General features: G+C 42.2%; 2 protein-coding genes across 2 annotated transcripts; one reads left to right on the top strand and one right to left on the bottom strand.

Moving 5' to 3' along the window:
- Window positions 1-1,557: 1,557 nt before the first annotated feature.
- Window positions 1,558-9,126, top strand: dnajc3b (DnaJ (Hsp40) homolog, subfamily C, member 3b). The gene is made up of 12 exons (XM_005454421.4): window positions 1,558-2,031; window positions 3,237-3,347; window positions 3,533-3,657; window positions 3,764-3,838; window positions 3,924-4,067; window positions 4,240-4,421; window positions 4,510-4,629; window positions 5,746-5,851; window positions 6,028-6,148; window positions 6,531-6,663; window positions 6,779-6,927; window positions 7,682-9,126. Exons 1-12 carry the CDS (start codon window positions 1,947-1,949, stop codon window positions 7,825-7,827), a joined length of 1,497 nt encoding a protein of 498 aa, XP_005454478.1. The 5' UTR covers window positions 1,558-1,946; the 3' UTR covers window positions 7,828-9,126.
- Window positions 9,127-9,312: 186 nt separating this feature from the next.
- naa38 (N-alpha-acetyltransferase 38, NatC auxiliary subunit) lies at window positions 9,313-12,852 on the bottom strand. The gene is made up of 3 exons (XM_003449341.5): window positions 12,703-12,852; window positions 11,013-11,187; window positions 9,313-9,769 (listed from the first exon to the last, which is right to left on the bottom strand). Exons 1-3 carry the CDS (start codon window positions 12,739-12,741, stop codon window positions 9,645-9,647), a joined length of 339 nt encoding a protein of 112 aa, XP_003449389.1. The 5' UTR covers window positions 12,742-12,852; the 3' UTR covers window positions 9,313-9,644.
- Between the last annotated feature and the right edge of the window lie 4,988 nt (window positions 12,853-17,840).

Below are 17,840 nucleotides of genomic sequence, written 5' to 3'. Positions count from 1 at the left end.
TGTGCCTTTGATAGCACCAGGTCTCAGCTCAGCACCTTCTTGTTCAGTTTGTTAACAAAACACAAGAGGAGAACACATCTTATGTATGTTCAAGGTGAACTCAAGCTGTTTTGGTGGAACATGGCTGCCCAGCTTCTTCTTAACACTGTTAAAATGCTCAATAGTGCAATTATCTGCTGAAGCTTAACCTCAGCGTCAGAATGGGGAAGAAATTTGATTCAAGTGACTTTTAGTGCCAGACGGGCTGAAAAATGCTGATCTACTGCGACAGATCACAATCCTTTGTAGGGTTTACAGTGAAACAGTCTGAAAAAGAGAAAATATCCAGATGCGAGAAACTGTCTTGCTGATTTCAGAGGTCAGATTAGAATGTCCAGATTGTTTTCAGATGATAGGAAGGCAACAGTTACTCAAATAACCACTCGTTACAACCAAACGATGGAGAAGAGCGTCTCTGAATGCCCAACATCTCGAGCATTGAAGCAGAAGGGCTGCAGCAGGAGAGGACCTCAATGGGTGACACTCATGTCAGCTATGAACAGGATGTTGAGGCTACACATGGACAACAAAACTTGACAACAGATGATTGTACTGATGAGTCTGAATTTGCTTCAACTGCTACAATGGTAGGGATTCGGAGTATACAAGAAGAAAGCATTGATCCATCCTGCTTTGTATCAGTGGTTGTCCTGCTGCTGGTGATGTAATGGTGTGTGATATTTTCTTGGCATGCTTTAGACCATTTAGACACCTAAGCTTCATTTGTATGCCACGGGCTACCTGATTATTGTTGCTGACAACAATAACGTGTCATGTCACACAGCTCAAATCATCTCATCTTAAACATGACAATGAGTTCACTTTACTGAAATGGCCTCCACAGTCACCATACTAATAGAGCACATTTGGGATTGAACAGAAGATTCACATCATGGATGTGCACCTGCATCATGTCAGCACGAACCAAAATCTCTGAGGAATGCTTCCTGCACCTTGTTCAATCTGTGCCATGATGAGTTAAGGTCGATCTTACTGTTAAAAGGCAAAAAGGGAGTCCGACCTTGTACCACACGGTATAACTATGAAGTGAGAAAACCAGTGAGTGTAAATCACTTGAAAAATTAAGATTCAGGGTTATTTTAAACTAAGTTATTAAATGACAAAACTTTATAACCTGCAGAAAAATAAAAGAAAGGATGATTTATCATGATCAATTATTATTATGATGATGATGATGATGATCATTATCATTATTATTATTATGACATGATGATGATTACGGTTTTTGCATTCTTCGCATTTCGCATTCTTTGAGGTAAAAACACAGACTGATCCTGTTCAGCAGGTTGTTTTACATTGCATAACACGTCGTCATGTGTTACCGCTGTCAATTACATACCCTGTGGTGACGTTTGGCCGCAGTGTGCAGGCTGCCCGGCCCATGCAGGGACATGGTGGGAGCGTCACTGTTAAAATAGCCTGTCCAATGAGAGCAGCCCACGTTTCTGGACGAACACGGATGTGCGCCTCGCGGACCAACCACGGAAAAGTAGAGCAGATAGGGCGGGGACGGCGCTGGAAGAGGGGCAAGGTTTCGTTTACAAAGTGTAAGGACGGTCAGCTGTTCAGTTTCAGGAACAGACTAGTCGTTTTAACTTTTGACCGAATCTAGAAAATAATTAATTCAGGCGGGGTAGTGAATTTAGGTTGCTATTTCTTTTGAGACGGGAGGAACCTTTCAGCGACGCGGCTCATTTCCACACGGAATACTGTCCGATTGGGACCGTAAATACACCGTCGTAGCTGTTCTGTAGAGAGGGGAGACCCATGAGGGTGTAATAAATAATAGGCAGATTTCAATGAAAGAGACAGGCGCTTTCAGTCGAAGCGGACGCAGAGTTGTGAAGTTGGCTGGTTCCGGTGTTAAAGCGTGAATCCGGGAAGAGATGGAGCCGTGTCGGCGGGCCGGACTCAGCGGGGTCCTGTGCTCCCTGTCACTGCTGTGTGTCATCCTGGACATCCAGCTGGACGGTAAGACCCACTTCACGTAAAAAGAAAAAAACAAAAAACAGCCTGCTTACTCACTTGTTTCTCGTCTTTAGCTGCTAAAAGTTAATCAAGCCGGCTTATTACTGACCCGGAAACTGCTCTTAAAATACTAATACAAAAAAGTATTACTATATCGTTGCTCTGATTTAAGGATACCGGCAATTAATCTGTAAAAGTTAAACATGAAGGCTTTAAAAGATGTTTGCAAGGGCAGTATCCTTACAGCCAGGGGCGTAGTGAGGACTTACAGACCCAGCACCACCTGCATTCACCTTTGTCAGGCTGCTCTTAGTAATATTTAGATAGTTCAGTTACATTTATATGTGTGTCAAATCATTATTTTAAAAACACTGATTGTATAAGGTTTTGTTTTGCAGTAATACTCTACTTTCACTTTTCATTACATCAGTTTTCTTCAGTTTCACCCCTCCCTCATTCCCCACCAGCGCTAAAATACTTTCAGCTCTACACTTAACTGCGTAGTTTACTAAAGTTGAGGTTTAATACACAGTAATTGTACTGTATTTAAGTATTTCTCTATCTTCTGCTTCTATTCCACTATATTTTGGATGCAGATGGAGATTTTAAGACTTTAGTTGGTTATTCGTTTGCAGATTAACTGCATTATTATAGATCAATGCCCATCAGCAGTGTAGAAGTATGCAAAACAGTCCTCAACTGCAATGATTCACTAATATAATGTGTATGATTCTGAAAAGTGCCATTCTGTGTAATGAGTACTTTCACTTTAGGTAGTTAAAATATATTTGAATAATATGACTTGTGCAATAGTTAGCATAAAAGTGCATAAGAGGGGTGAAGAAGGGAGAGGGAGCGGAGTAGGTGAAGGTGAGTGAAAAAGGAATGCAGTTAAAGTGAAAGAGATGGTTTAGAAGATGGTAAGGAGACCTGCTCTGGTATAAAGACAGGAGACTGAGGTGAAGATGTTAAGAGTTTCATGGGAGGATGGACCTGAGTGGAAATTAGTACATCAGAGGGAAAGGTGAGGCTGAGCAGTTCGGAGACAAGTTAGGTTGTTGATCAGGTGCCACAGCTCGATTGTGTGATTGTGTGAACAAAAGCCCGGCAAACACACAAAGCACACTGAGCTACACCGTGGTTTGCGTCTATAAAGCTGTCCCTCTTCAGTGTTTCCAGCGAGGCTCAAGCCCAGTTTTATGTTACAGGTGTCTTGGGGGCAACTCAGGCTGAGATTGAGCACCACTTGGAGATGGGCCGCAAACTTTTGGCAGCTGGTCAGCTGGCCGAAGCCTTGTCCCACTACCACTCTGCCGTGGGTAAGGTTACACACACACAGACATGTTCTTGCCACTGTCTGACATTTTCAGTCTACAGCCTGTGCTTGTCTGTACAGCTGAGAAAGGTGTGTTATTGTGCAGTAAAAGAGTTTAGAGATTCAAAGCTTGTGCTTGTTGCTTTTGTCAAAATAAAAATGAATAAACTGTGATGATGGTTTTTCCAGAGGGTGACTCTAAGAATTACCTGACCTTCTACAAGCGAGCTGCAGTGTTTCTGGCCATGGGAAAATCCAAATCTGCCCTGCCAGATCTGACCAAGGCTATCCAACTCAAGCCCGACTTCTTGGCTGTAGGTCACTCAATAACCTTTCTTAATGTCTTCTATCATATTCCATCTCTTCTGCCCTCTTCTGAGTCTTCGTCATCCTATCTTTTCATCTGTTTGCATATTTCAGGCCCGCTTGCAGAGAGGGAACATCCTGTTGAAGCAGGGCAGCACGCAGGAGGCACGGGAGGACTTTGAGGCAGTGGTAGGTTTTATAAGGTGCTGCTTTTGCAGTCCTAAATCACTCTCCCGCGTATGTTTGCCACAATAATGTGTACCTGCTGTTCCAGCTGCAGCGGTCCTCAGACAACGAGGAAGCTCAGAACCAGCTGATGAAGGCGAATGAGCTGGAGGAGCTGCAGGAGGAGGCCCAGGCCGCGTACCACCAAGGGGACTACAGCACAACGATCACTGTGCTGGAGAGAGTTATAGAGGTAGGGGTCTTCTTGATTAATTTTATTTTTTAATTACAATCTTACCAATACCAACTGATTCAAAGTGTGATTTCAAATCTGATTTTAATGCCTCAGCATTTTAGTTATTAAAGGAATCACTATGATCTCTGAGCTGATTGCTCGTTTGTAAAAAGTTTCCGTCTTCCTCTAGATCTCTCCTTGGGATCCGGAGTCTCGGGAGCTCCGTGCAGAGTGCTACATCCGGATGGGAGATCCACAGAAAGCAATCCAGGATCTCACGCCGACAACGCGGCTTCGCAACGACAACCGCGCCGCCTTTCTGAAGCTCAGCAAGCTGCACTACAGCCTCGGCAACCACCACGAGTCACTCAAGTGAGCGTCGTTCCTGGAATAAACAAATTGCTCTGGCTTGCTCAGTCATGCAAATGAAGTCTCACTCTGTCCATCCGTTCACGTGCAGCAACATCAGAGAGTGTCTGAAACTCGACCAGGACGACAAGGAGTGCTTCAGCCACTACAAGCAGGTGAAGAAGCTCAGCAAGCAGCTGGACTCGGCAGAAGAGCTGATTCAGGAGGGCAGGTGGGCATTTCTGTTGGGCTGAGGCACTTCGCTTCCATCTGCATGCAAATGAGAGTTTCAGAGGGCAGCTATAGTCTCAGCCTCTGAAAGTGTAACGTATACAAGTGAGGGCATAATTAGTCCAGCTATGAACATTTTCCTCAAGTGCTTTTTTTTAACAGAGCAAGGGATTTTCAACACATAAATTATTAATATTTGCACACAGTAACAGAATAATTTCAGAAAAGAAGAAAAAATACCAGACTCAGTATTATTAGCCCCCTGAAAAACCACAAACCACTGCTGTGCAAGGATTTGCTTTAACTTGTAATGCTCAGCTTATAAGTTAAAGTTAAAACTGAGGGTTATCGTCCAACTTACACACAGCAAAAAACTTCAGCAAGAGTTTGAGCTGTCAATGAGTAGACAGCTGGCCGAAAACAAAAGAAGTCAGTTTAGACTTGAGAAAAAGAATGGCTGATGCTCACAAAGCAGGAGGTGATATACAAACATTTTCCAAGTGTTAAAAACCGGAGCGAGAAGCATCATTGCAAAATTCAAAGAGAGCCACACAGTGCAGGAGAGGTAGGAACAGAAAGAAAACTAAGAAGACCCCAGAACAACACGGCAACAACCCAAGGCTCCAGGTCAAGAACAAGCTCCAGGAGACCAAAGTGAATGTCCCTGACTGGCCTGGGCAAAAGCCCTGACTTCAAATCTGGAGGTGCTGGAGATTCACAAAGAAAAGTGAGCCGTGATTCCTCAAGAGACGCGTGAGAGCCTTATTGAGAACTAGAAGAAACATCTGCAGGCAGCAAAGAGGACACAAAACTGACTATTAGCAGCAGGGGGCCAATAATGTTGATGCAGGTAGTTTTTATGACATAATTGTGTTTCTGTGCTCAAAGTAAAATAAAGTAAACATCCAAAATAAAACAAGCATGTTTGGAAATGCTGTGTTTGAAAGTCCTGGCTCTCTTTAACGGCACATGGGAATTTTTTTTTTTTGTTTAATTTTCATAGGCGGGATAATAATTAACTCATCTGTGCATTTGCAGCTTGTAAACTGTGAACTGTTTCAGTGCCACAGCAAGTTAAGTGCTTTGACCTTTAACTGTGTTTCTCTCTCTCCATTAGGCATCAAGAAGCCATAGAAAAGTATGAATCGGTAATGCAGACGGAGCCTAATGTCCCGTACTACACCAACCTGGCCAAAGAGAGGATCTGCTTCTGTCTTGTGAAGGTGAGAGAGTGACGGCAGCTTTTCTCACTAAGCGATGCTCATTTTTTCTCCTCTCACATCCCCCAGATGATGTGAAACCTCTAAATAAGTTGCCATTGCAAACACACTGTCCCAGTTCTCACTACAGTTCAGTCTTACTTTGTAATCATTCACCTTTTGCTTCATATCATTTCCAGATTAAATCAGCGACCGAGGCGATAGACGTGTGTTCGGAGGCCCACCAGAGAGACCCCCGCAACGCCAACGTCCTCAGAGACAGAGCAGAGGCCTATATCCTCAACCAGGACTACGAGAAAGGTGACACAGTCTTCTCAATGAATGCAACTCAACTCATCCCATGTTTATGTCCTGTCATGATGTCATGAGCCTATCGTAACCATAGACACAGCTTCCATCTCAACAGCGATGCTGTCGGCAGATGTAGACACTGGACTATATAGTTTCAAAAGAAGGGAGGACGTCTCTACAGCAACAATGCCAAAACTGAGCAGCTCGCAGCAAAATGATGTGAAAAAAACCCTAAAAATATTAGATTTTTTGTCATAACTGCACACACAGCATCAGAAGATTTTTATTGATAATTGATGGCTAAAGTAAAACAATATTACCTAATTAGCCTCAGATATGTGGTACAAATAATTTTTCGGAGTAATCTGTAAATCCCTTGTGTGTCGTGCAGCTGTGGAGGACTACCAGGAGGCGAGAGAGTTCGACGGCGACAGCAACGATATCAAAGAGGGGCTGGAGCGAGCCCAGAGGCTGCTCAAGCAGTCTCGTAAGAGAGACTACTATAAAATCCTCGGCGTCAGCAGGTAACCAGTTCAGCCAACTTCAACGTCAACATTGCACATTTACTTTTTTCTGATGCCAAAGTTGATGTCCATCACTTTTATAAAAGCACCCGCTAACGCTCAGAAACTTCCTCAGGAATGCCAACAAGCAGGAGATCACCAAGGCGTACAGGAAGCTGGCACAGCAGTGGCACCCCGACAACTTCCAGTCCGAGGCCGAGAAAAAAGAAGCGGAAAAGAAGTTTATTGACATCGCATCGGCCAAAGAGGTCCTCACTGATCCAGGTCAGCAGACGGCCATGTCCTTTAGTCTTTTCCCTGATCTCTCTGAAAAACAACTATTTACAGCCACATTTCCACACCACCAATATCTGATTTTAAAGAATTTCTAGGATTTTAGAGATACTTTACTCATCCCAGAGGGAAATTCACAAATTCCAACAGTCTCCATAAACATCCATCTATCCATTTTCTTCTGCTTATAATAGACTTAAAAAGCCTATTACAGGCAGTCTCCGAAAACACCAATATCGATGCATGGATGAGCGTATATTACAGTCCAGAACACAAGCATTAAACTTAGTTGGGCTAATTTAAAAAGTTTGGCTTTCTCAGAAATGATGTCTGGTGAAGTTAAGCTGAGCTGTCAGAACATTCATGTGAAACGAGTAGAAACGAGCGGTTTCATTCGTCTTTTCACAAAACGGACTAAAAAGTTGCTCAGCAGACGTTAACCCTGCAGCTCTGCAGTCAAAGAATTCCTGTTCTTTGAGGTCGTTTTGGTATTGTGACAGCAGGGGGCAGCACAGTGGTCCAGTGGTTAGCACTGTTGCCTCACAGCAAGAGGACCTGGGTTCAAGTTCACCGTCATCACGGGTCTTTTTTGTGTCCTGCAAAAAATTGAATAGAATTGTAAAAGCAGAAGAAAATGGATGTTTGTCAAACCAAATCTAAAGTATTAGATTGTTTACTAAAATGTTAACGATCCAGCTCTCACATTATTAAATGTGTCCCTTCCTCCTTCCTGTCATTTTTTCAGAAATGAGGCAGAAGTTCGATGCGGGCGAGGATCCGCTGGACCCAGAAAACCAGCAGGGTGGAGGCGGAGGTCAGCAGGGCTGGCCTTTTCACTTCAACCCCTTTGAGTCTGGCGGCAGCTTCCACTTCAAGTTCCAGTACAACTAGAGAGCAGGACTTGACGAACACACGGGCGGGGAGGGGGGGTAGTGTCGTTTTTAGGTGGATACTTCGGAAAAAACCTTCGGGGGATTTTGGAGGACGAGTCTTCCTCAAAAGCTCTGCGTCAGCCTGGACGCAGGTTTGTCGCAAACTTTTTTTTTTGTTATTTCGGACTTTTTACCACAAAATCAAAGGACCTACCTGTGGTTACTCATAAATTACGTTGTGCTTGAAGAAAATGAAGTCTACAGATGAGCTCCATAGGAAACGTATGACGGCTGGAAGCAGCGTCCGCTCTTATTCTTTCTTTGTGCCATTCTTTGAAGCGCTACTTGGCGCCTCCTTTTTATTTTTAGTGCCGTGACTCTTTGCCCTGACTGAAGAAAATCTGTACGTCTGTCCGTTTGCTTGCAGTATTCTTTAAAGGTCTACTGATCTCAGTCTCTATTTTTTACCATGTCGAGACGTCTCTACACTAGAGAAGCAGGATTTTTATATTTATCATTAGACCTGTGGCTGTTGAACTATATTTATGGTGAAACTCGAGCACCGCTACAGGAAACCTGTGGGTGTAAGAATTTCAATATCCTATGGATCTGAAGTCAGTGTAGGTGCTCTGTGATATATACATGTATATTTTTAAATTTAAATCAGCTCCTCCTGATAGCTAATTGGAATAATTCTGTGTGAGTTTTGTTTTGGAGATATTAATTTGACATTATGGATGTAAGTGCACAAAATAAGTGAAAAAAAATGTTTAGGAAAACAGCTGCAAATGACTGCGTCGACATTTAGAGTATTTCTTTTCCTTTCCTCCTCCTTTCAAGGAAACGTTTCGGAAGCTTGCACTTTTACTTTGTTTGAAAAGGCCACTTCACTCCTCCTGCACTCCTGAAATGTTACTGTAGGCCTTTGAAAAGCCTTTCACACACTCGCGTGTGTCTTCAGTGGCTATCCGAGAACCTCATTTATAAATAGGTCTTACTGAAGCGTGTCTGGTTGTGCACTGAGCTGCTGCTTTATTTTTCCCGGGGTACACCATATCTACTTCACGAGCAGCATGTTTGGATAATATTTATCCAGTGGGTCGCACTGACACACATACGAACTTCATACAGTTTATAAATGAGGCTCTTGCGGCCACACGGGCCACACAGGTGAACCAAGATGATGATGTTATTTTTAAAGACTTTATTTTTTAGCACAAATTAAGTTATTTTGTCTTTAATAACTTGAGGACACACTGACTGTAACCAGCTTCTACTGCTTGATTGTGTGAATAAAATGTGACAGGCTCTCTTTGTATTTAACTGAGTGGGACGGTTTTGTTTCTGGGTTTCTTTTGTTGGAGGCATTTTTTTTTTCCTGTTGCCAAACTGAGTCGGCTGATGTGCTCAAGTGTATTAAAATATTGAAACAAATGCATTTTTGCTCTTTCTTTTTTTTTTTTTTACTGTCTTTTAAAGCGAGGCAAGGACGGCAACACAAAGCCTCAAATAGGGTGATTTATTTTAAAACACTGTAATAAAGACGGGCACTGCAGACACTGAGACACATACACGTAAGCTCTCGTTTACTCACACCTCACACACATGCACGCCCACACCATTTCTACACACGCTGCATTGTGCAGCAGTCGCCGCAAACGCACTCTTTCATCAGTCACAGAGGGATTGACTGAATCCACGACATCGACACAGAAGTTCTGCGTCCAAAGAGTCTGAGAGACCGACGACGTCCGTTCTCCTGGGATCGACCACGGCCTTGAGTCTGGCTCGGCAGGAGTCAGTCACATGAATGCTGTCCAAACAGACGGAGCTCCGTCAGTGGTTAGCTCCGAATCCCTGTGTGTCGTCCAGGCTGTCTGCCTCCACCTCGATGGACACCACGTGGTGGCCGGGAATCATGGCCAGGCCCAGGACTCTGGGTTCGCTCTGGGAGAATGTGTCTGAAAAGAAAACGAGACAACAGGTCAGACGACGCTTACTGTGTGATACCTAAACAATCGTTATGAACTCAACGGTAACTTTAAGCACACCTGCACGTTAATGTAAATACCAAATCGGCCAATCACATGGCAGCAAATCAGTGCATTTAGACATGTAAACATCAGAATGAGGAAGAAAGGTGATTTAAGTGACTCTGCTAGTCTGAATATTTCGGAAATTTTCCCACATCACCATCTGTGCGGTTCACAGAGAAAGATATGAAAAAGTGAAAATATCCAGTGAGCGGCAGGTCTCTGGGAGAAAATGTCTTGTTGATGTCAGAGAAGAACGGCCAAGCTGGTTTAAGCTGATAGAAAGGCAACAATAACTCATTACAAGCAAGGTACGCAGAAGAGCATCTCTGAACAGCACATACAGAAAGAACAGCAAGGTTTTGCCCAATAACAACAAAGGAAGATGTTGTCTGGTCTGTTGAGTCTCAATTTCTACTGTGACATTCAGACGGTTGGGACAGAGTTTGGTTTAAAGAGCTACTCTGCCATGCATCACTGGCTACCAACATAGCATAGTCTAAATACCTGCAGCCTAACTGGGGTATTTGACTATGCCCACCCCTTTATGACCCCAGTGTAACCACCACGTCACAAAGCTCAGATCACCTCAAACTGGTTTCTCGAACATGACAATGAACTCATTGTACTCGAATGGCTTCCACAGTAATCAGATCTCATCCAACAGAGCAGCTCTGGGATGCGGTGGAATGTTTCCAGCACCTAATATCATCTTCTCTTTCACTACAGTTTGTTTTTTAGCAAAACCAATAATCTAGTAACTAAACTACAGATTAATATATGTAAATATGAAATGATTTTTAACTGCATCATCAAAACATAAAAGTTGCTCCATTTCCATGAGTTTTGAAACAACAGGTCACAGCAAATAAACCACAAAAGAGTGCAAACAAACAACACAACTTTTACCCATTTCCCTGTGTATTTTTTTTGCGAAGTGAATGACAAAAGCATCGTTTGAGTTTCCCACAGCTGCTGGTTCTGATCAGTATTATTTTTAGCTTTATTGATAACCTTTAAGATGGTTTGGCATTGAAAGACACTTCAAAGATGCTTTATAAATACAACGCCATAAAAATGCGAGGTGTGAAAAAGAACAGAACAGCCTTTTTATACGGTGTAAAAGGCATCAGTGGACGCTGTGCTCAGGTCGCCTCAAGCCTCTGCGTACCTGTGGATTTAAGGAATTCCTGAGCTGAGCCGAGGATGACGTTGCAGTCCCGGTCAGTGCAGAGGAAAAGGCCCACCAGAGTCCGTCCGTCTGTCATGCGGATCCTCATGTTCTTGTTCAGGAGCCCCTCCAGCTTCTGCCGTGCCTGAGATGATGAGGACACTTCAGACTGCTCCTGGGGGAGGACAATAAGGGAAAGTGAGCAAAATAAGACCTAATTGGCACATTATTAATCCATTATTATTTTATTTGGAAAATCCTGAAAGAAGCCCTGTTTAGACACATGTAATGACCGCTGTGAAATTTCAGCTTCATATAGCAAACACTTCTTAGTATACATTTTCTTCAAAATTGTCCACTGACCCACTTTCATAATGTTTTTTCCCCCCAAATTTTGAAATCTGACAGTGTTTGAATGTGAATATCTCAAAAACTATTAAGAAAAAAGTGTGAAATTTGCACTGGTGTTTACCATAAATGTGAATCAGGATCTTTAATTTGGGACACACAGACCAAAAAAAAATCTTTAAGTATTAGCTAGATAAAATATGAGAAAATAAATTCCATGCAGTCCTGTTAAATCTCATATCTCTTAATACATTCTCATCTTAACCTGAAGTCTCAAACTCATCCAAAGCAATGTGCATACTTACAAAGTAGGTATCAAAAGTACACATATATGTAACAGACTTGTTTGTGAGTGATAATTAGAGTACCATCTGAAGACTCCAGGACTTTGTTCTATTTCGACAGGACAATCGACTGATATTTTTTTTCCTGGTGCAACTTGTCATGTTTGCTAAACACAGAATAAAAGTTGAATTAAAATGACATTTTCTTAATTTCTGTGACCAAGAATTTCATGTTTAAAAGCTTTTTACGTGTTTTATGTTACAGTACTGTGAAATGAATCAATATACCATTTAGAAACTGTCACTACAGCATTTCTGCAATGTGATTTTTTTTTACTGTCCCAAATTACAGTTCCTGATTCAAGAAAGGCCTGTGGAAATGTAAGAATAAGAATAAGAATAAGAACAACTTTATTTATCCCGAGGGAAATTCTTTTGTCATGTACATGCTCAAAGCAGCAGGAGAGACAGAGGAACAGATGAAATAGATATAAGATATACAATATATACAATAAGAACACTGTACAGTAATGTACACTATTCTTATAAATGTAAGGCTTTTACCTTTAATAGTTTTGAGATATAAAAAGGCCTGAAAGTAGGTGGATGGGGTTTAAAACATATATATTGAAAACATTTTATATATGAAGCTAACATTTTAAAACAATCATTATATATATCCAAACTCTGGACTATAAAATGTTTAGGTAAATCAGAGACGGTCGAGAAAAAAATAATGATTTGAGACAGAATGACCAAACTGTGCCTTTTGGTGAGGAGAACTCAACACATAGTGAATCTGTAGTCTGTCGTTCATATATATATATATATATATATATATATATATATATAAATAAAAACAGTTAAATAAACGCAGGTTACCAGGTCAGATGTACAAGCTAATTTGTTAGCCACCGACTAACGAATTGGCTACAACTGAAGCAATGACAATGTTCAAATACTTTTCCGTTGAACTATTTTTTAATCTCAGTTTTGACATGTTAAACAGCACCAACAACCCTGAGACAAACTGAAAAATTAAAACGAGAAACACATACGTGAGTCGAAGGACCATTTTCCTCAATCATTGTGGCCATAACCTGCCCCTCTTCTTCTCCTCCGGCATTTGCTTACGGAGCAATTTCACCGACGGACCAGCGAAACCGGAAACGATCCAATTTTTTTTTTCATCTTAAAGGGGAGGTCCGTTAGGATGCTGCTAGAATTAAAAAAAAGAAAAAAAAAAAAGAAAAAATGTTACATTATTTAAATGATAAATATTAATAATAATAAGTTAACGTTTAAGTCTGCAAATTTATTAATTTTAAGAGGAACTAACACCTGGCACTGATCAAAGACTTCATTAGCCTCGTTTTAGCACTGTTTGCTAAAGCCTTCTAAAAACTCATATACCCATACTTTGCAAAAACGAAAACTATCTACGTGTTTTCCTCTCGGGTAAGTCTGGAGAATTTGGAGTGTGGTATTTTAAAGCTCGCCTGTATGTCCCCACTGTCGCCACGGGTGGCCGCTACAGGATCATTTTCCCTTCATTTCCTGACACATCGCTTTAAAAACACTGATAAAATCACTGAGATTTCTATCTGATTTGTACGCGTTGCTTAATCCACGAGCTTCACTGAAAAGATGACTTGTATAACTTACCAAGTGTTACTTAAAAATCCTTTCTAAAGTACCACATTTAAAAACCTGGGGGGAAACTGCTAAAGTCATTACAGTGGTTATGATTGTCGCAAAAATATCATTTTCACTGCACTATTATGGCAACACAATAACAATAAAGTCGCAATATCTGCAGAACAAATAAAAGCAGTCAAGTTATTTTGACTCAAAATACAAGTAAAGAGAGAGGCTGTCAGCATAACTACAAATGAAATGAACAGTTACGGTGTGAACACACCGTTACACACACTGTAGAGTGAAAAGGGCAACCGGATGAAACAATAAGCAAAAGATCCACCGTGCCAAACATCTGCTAACAGAACCATGAAACCCAATTACTTACAGGAAAAAGAGGATAGAGAAGCTGCGTGAGAGAAGAAGAAACACTATGATAGGAAACCTCTTTTTCTCAAGTGCCAAAAATCTAAATCTAAATGTGTTTTGGAAAAATAGACCGCATAGATTAAGTGTTACACACTGGATAAGACGGTTGATGTCGAACTGGAATGTTGGCATGTGAATATAAATATCTGGTTTGCACTTTTCTCTCAAAGTAGAGTTTGGAGGAGGGGCTAATAGTTTCTTTTCTATTCAGTTCCTATGTTTTCCTGCGTTTTTTTATTATTGCTGTGAAATATTTTAAAAGACTTTAAAAAGAATGTAGACTCAAGATTTATGTGAGTGATTCCCGAGAAAGGAAAGATCAAGTTAAGACACGATATGATAAGATCAGACAAACACTGTTCAGCAAACAACCCGGAACAGATGTAACTACTGATGTTAAAAAAAAAAGCATGATTTTGTAGAAGATACGCTCTTGTGCAGCAGCATTTCATCATATTCACTGTATATCGACGCATCTCTATGTGAATGACTACAGAGTGAAAATAGAGCCTCAGCTAGGTGGTGTGCATAGTTTTTTAAATCTGAACTCATAATCCACAGATCTTCCTGGGTGGTTTTGTAGTGGCAGTGAGTGCTGGCCTTGCTGCTGACTGTGCTGATGGTATCTTGAATCCTTAGAAGAGGGATGACTGGCATCACAGTCCTAACTAAAGGTGAGTAGCATATTCTGATTTGTATCCTCTTTATCCTTCAAAACTCCACGAATAGCATGCAAAAGAAGGCTATTTTGTGTTTTTGACCCATCTGCGGCGAAGTGTAGGAGCACCCACATTAAAAAGCTTTTAATATGTGAGGTTAAAGTCATTATCAGTGGTATCCCTAACCCTAGTGCTGTGTTTTGGAGAGAAGCATATCTATCCACCCACCCATCCATCTAGCTTCTTCTGCTTATCAGATTCAGCGTCGTAATTGGAGCCTGTCTCAGCTTCTTGAGAGAACTTTCTTTTTAAACTTAAAATTACACATTTTAATAGTTTAGGTTAAAATGATGATCACAGATGATGACCTAAACCTTTCTTTTACTGTCCGAAGAAGCCTTAACCCTAAACCTAGATGTGTCATGCTTTATCTGGTGGACGTTAAGAGACTTAAACTTTGCTGATTATGTCCTAAACAGTCTTGATATAGTTGGATAGCTCAGGAGTCTTTCATCACCCTCTTCCTCTCCCTCTTATGTCTCTGATTAAACTTTCCCAGAAATCATCATCTGTAAATGTAGAAGTCTACAACTGGAGCCCATTAACTGGCACAATTAAACCCAAAAAAGCACTGTGTCCCACCTTTACTTTTTAACACTTTATTACAACTGTTTCACTGCTCAGGGAATACGCTGAGCCAAAACTCAACTGATCAGCACTTCTTCTGCTGCTAATTCAATCCCACACCAGCGTCTGCTGGATTGGCCCCTGCTGCACGCCTGTTATTTAAGCATTATCTGCTCCCCGGGTCGCCTCAGTTCAGACAGCTCAGCTCTGAATGGAGCTCAGGAGCCGGTGTCTTCCTCTGTGTGTCACACTGCATAAAATCTGGGTTAGCTGGAGCGCAGCACCCAGGGGAGGCTTTTCTCTCTCATCCTCGACATGTCTCCCTGCCAAACGGACACGGGGAGTGTTGGTAGTGGCGGGCGGGCGGGCGGGGAGGGGGAAGGCGGGTAGTCACAGCAGAGTAGTGCAGTATGTCAGGGCCTACGGCACATGAGAGCCCTGGCTGGTTTCATCCTTTTTTTTTTCTTTTGCAAAAGCATAGTGAGAAACATGCACGGTTATGAGTACAGATACCTCATTCACACACTCGCACACATAGATAGTGTGGGTTAGGGTACGTAAGCTACACACATACACACACTCACACACACACACACACACACACAAAGCTTCCACATCACCAGCCTCTCAATCTGGCAACCACAGACACCTCAGTGGCCAGAGGCTTAGTGGGTGGGTGGATGGGGGGACTCCAGTCACACACACACTCTGATACACTTCTCGTGAACAGACACACACAGACATGTCTCCTCTGCCCATGTTGTCTTGCGTTGCACCGTCTCTCTCTTGGCAGATGTGGCCTTTGGATCAGACACTAACAAAATTCCTCTCATTTGTGGGCGCGGGGCGAGCCGAGCCGGAGCAGCTCGAGCACCTGTTGCAGCAGCAGCAGCAGAGAGGAGGAGGAGGAGCGTGCTCAGCAGGCGAGGCGTAACTGAAATGCTTGTTTACATGATACCCGGTTATTGGTGTGGGAGCCACAGCTGACAGACTGACACATAGCGTAGAGACGGAGCGCGGAACTTGGAGACATGGAGGCTTTACGAGATGTCACAGCGGCCGGGCTGCCTGAGCTGTCGGCCGCGTGGTCGGGATGGCTTTCAGCTTCTGACACTTTTATTTAGCGCATATTTCCACATTTTTCCCCTCCTGCGTTCACTTATAGATCTGTTGGGACAACAGGAGGGTTAGAGAAGGTTGTGTCATGGTGGGGTTCAGGGAGATTTAGGCGTGCTTGCACTGCAACATTTAAGTTATCGTCATATAAAACTTCCTTAGGTTACGATGTGAGCAGGACTTTGTTCAACAGTGGATAACACAGCTCTGCATGTAAAAATAGAGTAGTAATACCTGTGTGTACCTACTATTTTAATTACTGTATATAATTTTATAGACATATAACTTTCTTTAATTTTAGCTGAAGTGGATTTTAAACTTTTAAAAACATACTTTTCTTCCTTTTTTAAGAGATAGCAAGGTGCTATTTGAATATCTCTGTGGGTGTCATGTGTGTACATGTGGCTTGTAGTGTAAACCACAATGTGTGGTCAGTAAGACTAGAAAGCTGGTTCACTGAGGTGACAGTGAGCCTGGATTCACACTGCTTGCATTTTTTAAATTGCATGTGCTCGGCATGCAAACTGAATGGAATGTAAAAGACCTTTTGACTTTGGTGTGGTCTGACCCCCGAGGCCTCCTCAGGGAGCTCAAGCTTCAGGTGCTACTGGGTGGGTGGCACTTTAACTGTGGGGTGGTTGAGCAGGTGACTGTACGCCAAAGGCTGCTGCAGGTGCACAGTCTGAGTCTGCCCCCAGGCCATTTCCTCCACTCTTACCCTGCCTTCTCTTTATACTATACTTTCAAAATAAAGGCTGAAAATACAAAAAATAAATGTTACTACATATATTAAACCCTTTCACAGTGTGTCTTTGGTCCTGTCTTTCTCCCCTCACCCTCACGTGGTCACAGCAGATGGCTGCCCCTCCCTGAGTCTGGTTATGCCAGAGGTTTCTTCCTGTTAAAAGGTATTTTTTCCTTCCCACTCTCACCAAGTGCTTACTCATAGGGGGTAGTGTGATTGTTGAGGTTTTCTCTGTATTATTGTAGGCCCTTTACCTCATATAAAGGTAAAGACCCTTTACCTTTATATAAGTCTACTGTTGTTGTGATTTAGCACTTTATAAATAAAATTTCACACTCTTCCCTCTAACTCTGACAAATGTTCAGACACTTTAGGCCCATCTACAGTTTGCTGAAGCGAATTAAACAGTAAAGACCTGAACAGCTTATTGGAACACAGGTGCTGAGATATTAAAGGGACCAAGGGTCTATGACTACTAGATATTGGCTCACTGGGAAACAAGAGATTGCGACAAATGTGTAATTTGTTCATTATTTATTCAATATCGCTTTCAAATGAAATAGGAATCATGTATTTTAAAACATAATGCACCTTTTTAAAATGTATTATGTAAATTCTTTTTTTAAAAACATATATTTTAATCTTTAGTGAAGTCACAGTTTCTCCTGCTTGACCCTGATTTTCTATGTGAGGCTTGAATGCGAAAAAAACAAAAAAAGCAAATGAAAATTCCTTTTGTCAAAACAAAAGTGCCCCCGGGCAGCCACCGAGGGCTGGCCGGGGTCTAGGCATTCCCATGGCCTTACTGCCATCCAGTTGTCACAGCTCGGCGCCAACGAGAGCGCGACTTTACAGCGAGAGCTCGGAAAATCTCTCGTGGCCGTTTTAAACGCCGGTGCGAGAGACGGCGTGCGCACTTGGAGCCGTTTCTCGCGGTGCTTTCTAGAGGTGGAAACGCGGTTCTGCATACCCCGACCTGTTT

Source organism: Oreochromis niloticus, linkage group LG3 (assembly GCF_001858045.2).
Source record: "Oreochromis niloticus isolate F11D_XX linkage group LG3, O_niloticus_UMD_NMBU, whole genome shotgun sequence".
Taxonomy (NCBI): Eukaryota; Metazoa; Chordata; class Actinopteri; order Cichliformes; family Cichlidae; genus Oreochromis; species Oreochromis niloticus.
The sequence above is the reverse complement of the archived record's forward strand: the minus strand, read 5'-3'. Positions and strand labels throughout refer to the sequence as shown.

Bases quoted from the DNA above. Each gene is read 5' to 3' on its own strand.
- dnajc3b (XM_005454421.4), top strand. From the start codon at position 1,947: ATGGAGCCGTGTCGGCGGGCCGGACTCAGCGGGGTCCTGTGCTCCCTG. The intron at 3,839-3,923 runs GTAGGTTTTATA...CTGCTGTTCCAG, and splicing joins GGGAGGACTTTGAGGCAGTG to CTGCAGCGGTCCTCAGACAA. The intron at 6,149-6,530 runs GTGACACAGTCT...TGTGTCGTGCAG, and splicing joins CAACCAGGACTACGAGAAAG to CTGTGGAGGACTACCAGGAG.
- naa38 (XM_003449341.5), bottom strand. From the start codon at position 12,741: ATGGCCACAATGATTGAGGAAAATGGTCCTTCGACTCAC. The intron at 11,188-12,702 runs GTATGTGTTTCT...GTCCTCCCCCAG, and splicing joins AAAATGGTCCTTCGACTCAC to GAGCAGTCTGAAGTGTCCTC. The intron at 9,770-11,012 runs GTACGCAGAGGC...TTTTCTTTTCAG, and splicing joins GGAATTCCTTAAATCCACAG to ACACATTCTCCCAGAGCGAA.